Source organism: Vanessa cardui, chromosome 10, assembly GCF_905220365.1.
Source record: "Vanessa cardui chromosome 10, ilVanCard2.1, whole genome shotgun sequence".
NCBI classification, from domain to species: Eukaryota; Metazoa; Arthropoda; class Insecta; order Lepidoptera; family Nymphalidae; genus Vanessa; species Vanessa cardui.
In genome coordinates this window covers 4,429,787-4,443,616 of record NC_061132.1, presented here as the reverse complement: position 1 = coordinate 4,443,616, position 13,830 = coordinate 4,429,787, and the positions used below count along the sequence as shown (strand labels likewise).

General features: G+C 33.0%; 1 protein-coding gene across 1 annotated transcript; it reads left to right on the top strand.

Annotated features, from left to right (window-relative positions):
* The first annotated feature begins 3,523 nt into the window (after nt 1-3,523).
* On the top strand, nt 3,524-9,117 carry LOC124533086. The gene is made up of 2 exons (XM_047108250.1): nt 3,524-4,142; nt 8,945-9,117. Exons 1-2 carry the CDS (start codon nt 3,524-3,526, stop codon nt 9,115-9,117), a joined length of 792 nt encoding a protein of 263 aa, XP_046964206.1.
* Nucleotides 9,118-13,830: the final 4,713 nt, after the last annotated feature.

The following is a 13,830-nucleotide window of genomic DNA, read 5'->3' as shown; positions in this document are numbered from 1 at the left end:
ATCAAATTAAGTTATTGCGTCATTACAGACAAACACTGAAGTATAACACTACTGGCAGTCTTTCCACCATTCCACGCGGATATAATTTGTACTATTTTTAATTCTCATGGATAATCAGTTAAAGTGTTAATTTTTATAAAAATACATGGGCATATAATATAAATAATATAATGTCGTGACTGTAAGTTGGTTGTATGATATTGACAGTTGAAATGAACAATAAATTGTGTTGATAGATATTCATGACAATAAAAGGGCCGGTTTTGTCATTATTAACATTGTCGTATCAGAACTAGTGGTCCGAGAGGTTTTCCCACAATGGATATTCAAATCTCTGACACGTTGCCGGAGAAACATTACACTATGATAAATATAATCATGTACACTCGTCTGCTTTTTGGATTATATTCGAAAGTTCACAAGTGTTTAGCCTTTACTGTTATCGCTAAGATCTATTGTTTTACTTTTGCAATCATACTAAAGTATTTATGTGAGCATATGTATTTATTATTAAAGCAAAATTACCTAAATATGCCGCTTATCTTAAACCTTGTACCTTTTATTTTCACAAATTTAGTATCAGTTCTAACCGACGGCGAATATTTTTTCGATTACATGGAAGGAATAGGCAAAATACATAACTCAACGTTTGTCGAAGAAGAAAATTTTAAAGTTCTCTTTTCATTTGTCATGTTCACATTTGTTATTTTATTTCGTATCGTACGGACAACATTATTAATCACTTTTCCAAACGAGTTTGTCAACAGTCTGATTTGGGGCTTTCTACTAATGTTAACGTCGCTAAATTTGAGTCATATCACCGCCATCTTAATGTTCGAAATATTGTGGATTCGTATGAGGTTATTAAGGAGAACAACGGATAGTTTTTCTGTTGTATCACACAGCGGCAATGAAGAACACGACGCGAAGCTTGCCAACGCTCTAGTCGATCATTTGAGCGCTTATAAAAACATATTAGATAACAACAAGAATATCGGCCCAAAATTTTTGGTAAGGAAGATAGCTTTTATCCAATTTTATCGAATTAAAACCTGCAGAATGAATTCGTGTAATGCTAAAAAGTGTTACGCGTCACTATACATACTTCAGGCTCAACTGATGGAAAGTGAATGCCACCATCTATGGACGTTTTTAAAAATCAATAACTTGGTTTTGAGCTTTCTTTTAACGTGAAAAACTTGGGTCCATTTTGGGTCTAATAGTCAAACCCTTGAATCTGAGATTCAGCTTAGTAATGACTCGATTTCTGACATTTAATTAAAACACGCATCATAATAGCTTATCAACGGAAGTCCCTTCTTATTCAACGAGTGACTTCGTAAAGAATAACACAGCAGGTCACGTCATACGTCACGGATACACTTGCTCCTGCTAAAATATTCTATTTAAATTATTTAAAAGAGGAAAAAGTTGTGATAGTCTAACTAAATGTGTAAATTGCAAAAGGACACTCTGTGGTAAATGTTGTCTCGTCATCAATTACACAAATTATCGATAAATTAGTGATAAAAGTGAAAACTTATAACTGAACTCAAGATCTAGTGATACCAAAACAAAATAAGTGACTGTATATAATCACTAACATGTATTTGTGAAGTGCAATAAAACATATAAACAATAACAGACAGTAACGAACCGCTACAATGAAGCAATAAATTTATAAAATTTCAATCTTCCTTAATAGTGTTTAAGTGCCGGTAGTGTAAAAATAAAACAATATCATTGCAAAGCAACAAACAAAAGGCATTCTTATCAATTCGCATAACAGCCAATATATGAGTAACTATTTGACGAAACATTATCAGCGAACGCTGGCGTCTTGGTATGAAGCATAGAATTCACATGTAATAGATCACGGATCGCGCCTCATCAAACCCATGTTTATAAAGGTATTTTTTTTTGTTTTTCTTTTCGGTACAACTATAAAAATAAACTATGGCCGATCAAGCAAAAAATGCACTTAATAAAAATAAGTTCGAGTGTTGTAACCGCCTAACAAATTCAAATGAAATCTTAAAAATTTTAACAAAAAGAAAAACCGACTTCAAACAAAACACTATTTTAAAACAAATGAATATGCACGAAAAAGTAATAAAAATAATTGCGTATTCAACATATTTTTTAGAGTCTTCCTAAGTTTAATGAAATGAAAAATATTAGACTACTTCGAGGACAATTTCAAAGGAAACTTGCGAATAAAGCAAAAATAGACTTTCGAAAAAGCGGATTTAATACGTCACGCGGCGTAAACTACAAGGATCCCTCGAAAGAGCTGTAATCGAACTCAGCAAAAAAACTTTGAAAAAGACCAACTATATTTCGTACATCATATGACATCACATCACATACACAAAATTTGATTAAAGATAGTAAGAAATTCTGCCCCATATCGCACCCTAACTGCGAGCCGTATAGGAGTTCCATCACTACATAGTATAAAACAAAGTCGCTTTCTCTGTCCCTATATCTTTAAATCTACGCAACGGATTTTGATGCGGTTTTTTTTAAAAGATAGTGTGATTCAAGGGAAAGATTTGTGTATATAATACATGAACAATATAGTAAAGAAACACTGATAATTTTAGAAGTTTGCGATGTGATGTCGTATATAAACAAATTCTGTAGTATATTTAGTATCAGTATTGCACCCGTGCGAAGCCGGGGTGGGTAGCTAGTTGATTATAATATTCGACTATGATAATTACATAAACATAACCACACTACTTAAGGTGACTCAAATATCCAAATAACCTATAAATAAAAGATTCGACCGAGTATCGCTAACGTGCTCCTCAGAATTGTTCCGTTCCCTTCCGTTTCGTTACTTTGTCATGGATCCTGTGCTCAGAACCTTACCAAACTTTCACCAAATTACCCTTGAAGTATATATTTTATAATAAAAAAAGAATTATCAAAATTGGTTAACGTGATTTGTTGCGCATATACATAATGCAAATTTAAGACTTATGTCGTTTTCACATGGATACCATCATCGGAAAAAAAAATAAAAAAAATGGGACCCCACGGGAAGCACTACCTTTCAAACAAAAAAAAAATTATCAAAATCGGTCCACCCAGTGAAAAGTTATGAGGTAACAAACATAAAAAAAAAAAAAAAAAAAAAAAAAAAAAATACAGACGAATTGATAACCTCCTCTTTTTGGAAGTCGGTTGAAAATGCCAACTGTGTAAGAAGAGGTACCACTATACCTGCGTAACGGTTATTACTACTACACTGTATAAAAATTTATCTGAAGATTTCAAATCTACATGGCTCTGCCCATCATGTAATAGACCTCGTCCTGGAACTGATAACACCAGCACACCCGTGAGATCTTTCCCAGATAATAATCAAGAACTTCAAAATAATATCACCCTTAGACGAAAACAGGAAACACATGATTCAAATGATGGCGAATCACACTCCCTGACACTTGCTGATGTTCGCAGAGCTATTAGAGAAGAACTAGTCAATACTTTAGAAAATTTTAAAACTAATATAATGTCTCAACTGAACATTAAAACTAAAGAAGTGCTAGATCGATTGGTGCAAGTTACAGACTCGATGAACTTTATAGAACAACAATACGAAGACTTAAAGAAGGAAATATCAGCGAAGGAAAAGGTTATTCAGACATTGGAGACCGAGTGCAAGAATTTACAAACATCGGTGAATGAATTAGGAGCACGTTTGGTAAAGATAGAACAACATTCACGCTCGATGAATGTAGAAATCCACTGCGTACCTGAGCACAAGAATGAAAACCTTCTGACTCTTGTAAAGCAAATAGCAATAACCACAAACTATAAATTGAATGAGTCCGATATACACTACTGCACGAGAGTCGCAAAGCTTCAGAATAACAGTCCGAGGCCACGTTCTATTTTAATTAAGTTTAGCAGTCCAAGAATCCGGGATGAGTTCCTAGCAGCATCTATTAACTTCAACAAAAAAGCGAAAAACAACTCCGAAAAAATGAATACCAACCATATTGGAATACGAGGCGATCCGAAGCCAATCTACGTGGTTGAGCATCTCTCTCCGACGCAGAAATCTCTCCATGCAGCAGCACGGTTAAAAGCCAAAGAATTAAAGTACCGATTTGTTTGGGTCAGAGGAGGCAATATCTACATGCGGAAAACTGAAACATCCGAATACAAATTCATAAGGAACATTGAAACACTGTCCACATTGATTTAAGTGCCTTTTTGTATATGCAACACACTGTATTAAAGACATGTTTATAATAATTTATCTATTAAAATTCGATTCTATTTCAATTTATTACCAAAATGTTAGAGGTTTAAGGTTAAGTATTAATGAGGTACGTCAAGAAATACTAGCGATAAATTATGATATTATAATATTTATTGAAACATGGTTAAATAGCAGTCTTTTCACGGGGGAACTTTTTGATGACAATTACATCGTATACAGACGTGACCGCGAAAGCTCTGCCCTAAGCAAACATAAAAAGACAGGTGGAGGTGTCTTAATAGCTATATCTAAGATGTTCACGTCACAAAGGATACTTGAATGGGAAAGTGACTGTGAAGATATTTGGTTAACCGTAGATTTAAAGCCAGTAATTATTAATATCTGTGCAGTATATTTACCACCACCTATTAAACGTGAGTTGCTGGACGCATTCACAAAAAATACAAACAAAGTTTTGCAGGATTACTGTCACAGTCATGAATGCACACTTATTGTTGGGGATTTTAACCTAAGCTATGTTTATTGGAATGTTTCTAAAGAAGATTCTTTTGCTATACCCGACAACTATAACAATTGTCATATCAAGAGCTCCTTAATTGATTTTATATCATTGAATAATTTTAACCAATGTAACCTAATATATAATTCCAAAAATAAAATTCTAGATTTAGTACTATGTAGTCAAGACGTTACAGTCTCGAATAGTTACAATCCTTTAAAAAAGACAATAGATGTTTTACACCCACCACTTGATATTAATTAATATTCAATTACCTAAAAAAACAAAAAACATTAATAAAAATGTAAATAAATTTAACTTCTATAAGGCCGACTATAACAAAATTATTAATGAGCTTGACAAAATATCATGGCTTGTTGAATTTTCTACCTGTAATAATGTTAACGACATGCTGAATCGTTTTTACGCCATATTACAAAAAAATATAGTAAAATTCGTACCCCAAAAAATAAACAGTAAACGAGACTCTCCTAAATGGTTTTCTAAAGAACTTTTACAGCTATTGAAGTTAAAACACAAATACCACGTTAAATTCAAAAAATATGCGAATCCCTTGGATAAAATTGAATTCGAATATCTTAGATCCGACTGCCTAAAATTGTTATCTCAGTGCTACCACAACTATATAACTAAAATAGAGAATGAAATCGGAAAAAATCCTAGATACTTTTGGAGTCATTTAAAAAATTTTCGCCAACGCAAGAATCCTTATCCCTCAACTATGTTTCTCGGCGACGAAAAATCTAATGACCCCCAATCTATTTGCAATTATTTTGCATACAATTTCTCCTCAGTATACGAGAGAGACTCGTTAAATGGTATTGGTCATTGTCCTTATAAAATGAACCAAAATGGAATACGTACGTTTAAGCTAACACAAACTGAGATTTATAAAAAGCTAAAAAGACTTGATGTTAACAAAGCTGCGGGGCCAGACAATATTCCACCTCTTTTTCTCTTGAATTGTGCATCCACTTTATCATTTCCACTAATGTTAATTTATAACAAATCCTTATCGTCTGGGGAATTTCCTACAAGGTGGAAGGAAGCAAGAATTGTGCCAATATATAAATCAAGGAAACTCAAACATATTAAAAACTACAGACCTATTTCAATTTTGTGTACTCTGTCTAAGGTATTTGAATCTCTGGTTTATCCTATAATTTACAACTACGCTAAAGATTACCTAAGTGACAAGCAATATGGATTTATTACTAAACGATCTACAAATACAAATCTCATGATGTATGTGACAGATATTTCTGAAAACCTGGACAGGGGCCACCAGAATGACGTTATATATACGGATTTTTCAAAGGCCTTCGATAAAGTGAACCACAACCTATTGATAAAAAAATTAAAACTACTGGGAATCTCCGACGCCCTTTTGATGTGGTGCACAACTTATCTCAAAGCTATAAATTCTAGGGTTGTTGTAAACGGCTACCAATCTGACTTCGTCATGGCATACTCTAGTATTCCACAGGGATCTAATCTCGGACCTCTCTTCTTTAATATATTTATTAATGATATTACTACAGTATTAAAATATTCACGCTGCTACCTTTTCGCCGACGATCTCAAGCTAACACGTGTCATAAAAGAACAAAACGATGTTTTGCTTCTGCAACATGACTTAAATGCTTTGGATACATGGTGCAAGACAAACAAAATGTTTTTAAATATAGATAAATGCAAACACATTAAAATTACACGCAAATTAAGACCAATAAGTTCAAAATACTACATACAAGGTATAGAACTGCAGGAGGTTCAGAACATTGAAGACTTGGGTGTCACAATAGATACGAAATTAAATTTTAATAAACACGTCGATAAAATAGTCGAATCAGCCAATAAGAGTCTTGGTTTTATTATACGCTGTAGCAAAGAATTTCGAAAGACGAGTAAGGTAATCAGACTTTATGACTGCTATGTTCGCAGCAAGTTAGAATATTGCTCCATAGTTTGGTGTCCAACCAATATAACACAAAAAACAAGAATCGAAAAGATACAAAAAAGATTTGTAAGGCATTTGGCGTACAAAACCAAAAATAACTCTTTTAATACCTACAGCGAAAGGCTTAAGTACTTTAACATGCAAACGCTTGAAAACAGAAGATCCTATCTAAACATGTGTTTTTTGCACAAACTTTTCAACAATAATATCGACTGTCCAGAAATATAGAACAAATTTTGTTTCACGGTACCGAGAAGAATCCCTCGCTTTGGTTGTACTTGTTCCAAATACTCCGACACAAAACAAGAGCTGGAAAAAATTCGCCAATACCAAGAGTGAGCATACTTTACAATATTTTATCGAAAGAAATAAATGGCTTAGATCTATTTCACGACAACCTAGGGGCATTTAAAAACAAATTAAAGACACATTTATTCACTATTGCTTGACAAACCTCAAATTAAATTAAATTAAATTAAGTTAGAATAAATTAATGTTTATGCAATTGACTACGATATGCAACTATTTAAATTTGAATTATTATAAAATTAACATTGAAGTAGGTACATATTATTATTTTATATTTAATTAATAATTTTGATGTCTCTTGTAACTTAATCATATTTACTTTTTTTTTTGTATCTCAATTATTCATGCATGCTGTGATAACCTGTAATTGGAAGTGCAATTAATTCTTAGTCTAAGAACATCTTTTATGCAAATACTAATGTTGTAACTTCTGTTGGTTGTCCCTAAATAAATAAATAAATAAATAAATAAATTCTTAGTCATATTTTTCTGTCCTGTAAAACTGTCACTTGCAGGAACTCCTACACTCTTAATTTATTCATAGCACATATTTATATTATTTAAGTGTTTATAGTTATTAACGTTTTTCAGTAATGTTCAACTTGCCATTTTATTTTACAGTTTTACTAGTTTTTACCGATCTTATTAGTCGGAACGTACTGCAAACGCGAGTAAGTATAGAAATATATATATCAGTGCAAACTTGGTGACAACGTTACATAATCTCGCGAGATTGTAAACTGTTGAACGAGTTGGGACACCTCAGACACCTTGACAACAACGAGTAACATTGATCACGTTGATAAAATCTGTGATAATCATTGTATGTGCACAAGAAGTAAGGATAAACTTATAACGCCAAGTTTTCGACTTCGCAAAGTCAATAAATCCTTCTTGGCTAGGTATCCGTTTCTTTACTAATTCCACAGAAATATTTAACTTTGCCGTTTCATAAATTTAAATGATTTGTACAATAAACATTGGTAAAGACAGACAGAATATTCAGTGCAAGATTATGCAGATGATTAAAAAGCGTGGAATGAACACTTGTTGATTTTGGATAAATTACATACATTATATATGTATGTAATTTAAGTATTGTAATTAACTAAAATGACTGTATTTTTAAATGTTAAAAAACTACTGAGTTTTTTACCGTATCTTCTCGGTAGAAGCTACTTTCCGAAACGGGTAACTTCGCCTAAAATAGTTATTAAATGACAATTCACAAGCCTACTTAAATAGAGTATAATTTGATAGATTTTTATTGAATCTTCGACTGTTAAAGAGATTTAATTTTAAAATTTTATTTTGTGGTTAAGATTACTTTTTGTAGAACAGATATTTATTTACAATAGCTAAAATATATAACTACACATGCCTCATTATAACAGGACATTATGTCTTGATAGACAATTCATGTCCAGAACAATAACATTAAACTGTGATATACAAAGTTTAGTAAAAATAATATTTAGTTTTTTTTTTTTTAACAGGGCAAGATTATTATTGTGTTGGAATTTTTTATGAATATATTCCTATCTTTACTTCCGGCTTTGTTTGGAGAGTTAGCCAGCGCAGAAACAGAAAAGATAAAACATGATTTGACGAAACAACTCAGAATATGCCACAGTAAGATTCTTAGATATCAATTTCTTATTTCTTAAGCAATTTTGGGCAACAGCTCTGATTTCGGTGAAGCCAGACACTCTCAACAGACTCGCTCGCCCGCTCAGTTAAAACCGGGTGCACGGTGTATTATTCTTATACATAGCTGATTAAGTTATTTGTAGTTCTGAAGCTGTTCGAACCTCCGAAGATATTGGTCCAAGAGTTTTATTCAAATTTAAAATATATTATATTTCGCAGATAGATCTAAAAAAGAGTAATATTACAGATACGACTTTACTTTCAGGTGCTGCATTACGGAAAAAGATTTTGGATGGAATAAAATTCCTGGAACTTCGTCCGGTGAAGTTCACCGTCTGGCGCCTGTTCGCCGTCAACTCGTCGCTGCCGCTGACTATCCTCAGCGTCTTTATCTCGTACACGATCGTGTTATTGCAATTCCTTCAAGTGAAAACATAAATATGTCCAAAGTTTTGAAGAACGTTTCTCCTCCTTATCCTGCATCCAGTAAATGTTGTTATCTGATAGTAATTAAGCTATTGTCTGAATTATAATTTGATGTATAATACGTTTGTCACTTGTTTTTCGAATGTTAAACAAAAATAATCACGCAGATTTGTGGTCTGATTTATTTTTGAGCGTTTTTGTTGTGTAATACAATAATGACTGAAAAACCCAACATCGCTTTGTTAAAAATAAATAAAACTAAGAAAATACGGGTTATTATTTAGCAATAATTTACTGTGGGTAAGTTTCCAAAGGATTACCGGCGATTGGGTGGTCTCTTCAAAATCCCATCACACGAGGGTAGAAGTGAAAGGGCTGAGAATGGATATTCCCCTATCCTACTACCACTTCCATTGCGAGGCAATATTCCGTTCTTGGGATACCACGGACGCATCTTGTAATTCTTACCTCAAAATTAATTAACTTATATCTCGAATACTAAAATGAAACTGCCTGTCTGCCTCGTACTCCTTACGTGACAAATCCTTCAGAGCCTTCACGTTCTCTCCGAGACCAAATCAGTGCTTACCATCACGTATGACTGTGGTCCATTGACAAGAAATAATATGAGTCTTTCAAATAGACGCCGCGTAGAATGTGGGTAGGTCTACTACATCTATTTTTAGTAAAAATATTGTTATAAAAGCAATTACATTATTCTTATTAAAGAGATATTTAAATAAAGTGACTGAAATAAAGTACATACTTGCGTTCAGATGCCTATAATTATATTCATATCACAACTCTAAAATCAGATCAAGAGAATATTAATGCTTTTGAAAACATAAAACGAACATTATAATTAATGCTAAAACTACTCCAACTGTCTGTCTGCTGTTCTTTCACGGTCAAATGACTGCACCGCATTCGATATAAAATTAGTTAGGAAGCAAGCTTAAACTACAACGAGGGACGTTGATTTTTATGCCTATATCTGACGAACAGCCAATAAAAGACAGCAAGCGAGGTCGCGGCCGATAACTAGTAACACATTTGTTGCTTAATAGCTATAAAAAACAACAAGAAAATCGCTTAACAAGACTACATAAATAGACATATCCATTAGTAATAAAATGTTGAGTGTATGGAATAACTCTATTTGTCTATGACGTCAGTCATAATTTGGAACGCTAACGATATTTACTTCCAATAATGATGTGCGTCTCGTTCCTTTTGTTACGACTTTGAAAGAGAGAACTGCATTAGTTTGTTGCGCGAAAGCTGTCCAGTACTGCAGCAATGGACCGCGGCGCGATGGGGTTGTTGCTGAAGATCTCGCGCCCGGTAGGCATGGCTCCTGTCAAGTATGCGCCGGATTTGCAAGTCTCGCGCCCTTTGGTAATATTGGGAAGAGTCTTTATGATAATTAACGGTATTGGCCTTTCTATTAATCCTAATAATTGGCGCAGAATCATGGAATCCTTAACTTTAACGATCTTTTAATTTGTTATTCTAGGGCTTTATTGTTTAACGTGCATTGCCGAATTTTCTATGATGACTGTCTCTAAGGGTCTTATAGCAGAAAAATTAATTAAAATATGTGCGGTAACTGTACTCTCTGCACAGACTATGATAGGAGTATTCACTGCTCCGGCGAGAATGACTAGTATGAATAATGACTTCAAAAGGCTCAATCAGGTAATATTTATGTGATAGTATAGAGTGAGCCATGCGTCAAACCATATGGACGGTGAATGTTTATTGTTTAGCCAAAAACGTTATCTGCAGCACGCTCAATATGATGCTACTATTGCTATTTTAAAAAAGACGTTTTGGTTGTCATGTGCCTCGTGTTGCACTTACCTCGGCCTGTACCATTCCCATTATGACTTAATGCGAGCTCTGAGGGTATCTTAGACAAAAGAATTAATAACAAATGTATAAAAGTTAATAGCGTCAGACAAATAAATGAAATCGATTTTGAGAGTCGATCAAATTGAACTAAATAAGGTTTTTCAATCGTACAAAAATATTTTATATTATTTGCAGATCGATGAAAAATTACAAAATATTTTGAAGAAGAAAATATTAATAAAATCGAATTACAAAATTTTTATTGCAATCGCAGTATATTTTTTCTTTCGAGTAATACATTTCTTGATCCGTTTGTGGCAAACACAAGTAATCGTCGATGCAGGTATTGATCCATAAATCTTATTTAACTTTATTTGATACACATAGGCATGACATAATAATAAACGGTTTGAACACATAAAATTAAGAATAACATTGTACGAAATACAAACATAATCTTTTCAATTAAATTTAGTGTTATGGAATTATCAATACAGAATTAAAATATTTCGGGTACAAATTATATATTTTAATAAAGAAACGAAAATCTTTTTCATATTTTAAATTATTTTAAAATTATTCTAGCATTGATAATGAAAGAAATGGTGTTTTATCTGCTGAATATCTATATTGTGGTATTGCTGCAACTGCAGATAAGTTTATTTGCGCAACGAGTGAATATTACTCTGATCGCAATAAATGATAGTTTGAAGACTCTGCTCTTCGACGACGCCAGGACCGGCGGCGATGAAAGGAATCACGTAGCTCAAAGGAAACTTGGTAATAACATTATTTGCTTAAAATACACTCAACACACACACACACACACTCAACATAGTAAAGCTGTTACAAATTTCACGGATATGCTTGACTGTTGTTCGTGTCATCGTAGCTACCGAGTTAAGAAACAGATTACGAAGGATTCTTAGCAATAATATTTAAAATGTTCACCGGTATTGTTAAAGAGCATTTATGTGCTAAAGGATATTACAACACTAATGACTTCTTACTTGATTGCACACCTTGGGGTTAAGACGACCTCATCGAGGCTGTTTCAAATAACGAAAACATATTCATTATTATTGTATGAAATTATACCATGAGTAGTTATAAAAAATGTTATTTAAAAATATTGCTGAGTTTCTTTCGCTGGTTCTTCTCAAGGTAGTACCGAAGCGCTGATAGATTTTCGTCTAACCTAACCTATAACATATTCTTCTATCTAACAAAACAATATCCTAACCTTTCATCATACGGTTTTAAAGATTATAGTTAACCAAAGTGTCAATCAAATCAATTTGACGATAACTTTTCAATAAATATTTCGATATATTTTCTTTAAATCGTATCATTTTTATTTGCAAACCGATTTGAATAAAACAAACGAAATATTCTATTCCAAGGTTGCAACAATACATCAGTGAAAACCGCATCCAAATAGATTAAACAAAATCCAAGGTCAGCGGTAACAAATAACGAAAAACAGACAAAAATCATCTTTATATGATCTATTGCGTTAATAAATACCCCCTGTGATATTTGTTCTCAATAATTATATACAGATTTCGATCAGTTACGATTTTATTATATGTGTAGAAAAGGTCTAAAAAATTTTGTAAATTTTCTTAATTTTTTTAAAAATAGGCGCAGAAGAAAGTTTTCCACATATCATTCGCGAAATAGCAATATCTTATGCATTTATATGCAAAGTAGTTGTGCGGACCACAAGAGCTGAGGGCGTTAACATGGTACTGGCGATTCTATACACGGCAATTCAATTAGAATTTAAACTTTACAGCATTATTACTTCGGTAATTTCAAGTAAGCAGACAATTACACTTATTTTATCTATTTTATATGTAATTTTCCAAAACATATGCTCCACTGTTCAAAACAGCAAACCCACTGAAACTGCATTACTTCTGATATCACGTTTCACATTATTACTCGTCGTATTGATTTCTACTTTGCTTCCGTCGTCATAGTTTCTCGTGGTTTACTTGTAATTATTGATTATTACCTTTAAATTATCTGAATAATATGACAGTGGCTTAAGTAACACGTACACCTTACGTTACAATTCCATGGAATGCACTCGGTGTTAACACTCCTTGTTTGCCGGAATCCTAGGCTTCGTTTATTTATTTTTTTTCCTCTGTGTTTTTGTTTCACTATAAAGCATCTTGTCAATCATATCTTTTCCATTGGGTCTTTTTCGAAAAAATCCCAGTACCAATATATTAATGGTTATTTTTTTATTAATAAATCATACTTTTCCTTCCAGACTCAACAATGACAATATTTATGAGTTACATTATTATTGTTTATAGCATTTGGAGTATGTGTATTATAATTTTTATCATATACTATATTGAACAATTTCATCGGACACATTACGAGGTAAGTAAATGTATATTTGATATCATCCAATAGATTAATCGTAGATCGTGTGTGTGTCTTATCCAAGCCGAATTATTGAGTACAAATTTTAATAACTGCTTTTTTTAAATATTTGGCTAGCATAGATACATTTTTTTGTGATTGATCCCTGATATAAGTCTTGAGAAATTCTATTGATCTAGTTTTAAATATATAACAAAGTAGCATTTCTGGGATGATACCATATATTAGCCGTATATCGGTGTAGTACAGTTGAGTCCAAATCTTCTCCGCGAGACGAATGGAGACATTTGATAAGCATTGTCATATTGACAGATGCAAAGAACTCACAACTTGATCATCTGTGGAAAGTCCAAGGAAAACGAAAGAGAGGTGGAACATGAGCTGGAGCTGTTCTCTCGGATCCTAATACTGAACAACGCGAGCTACTCGCCGCTCAGCATGTTCACTATTGACAGACCGCTTATGGTG

Excerpts from the sequence above, each read along its gene's own strand:
- LOC124533086 (XM_047108250.1), top strand. The coding sequence starts at position 3,524 with ATGTCTCAACTGAACATTAAAACTAAAGAAGTGCTAGATCGATTGGTG. Across the intron at positions 4,143-8,944 it reads ATTTGTTTGGGTCAGAGGAG|GTGCTGCATTACGGAAAAAG; the intron begins GCAATATCTACA and ends CTTTACTTTCAG.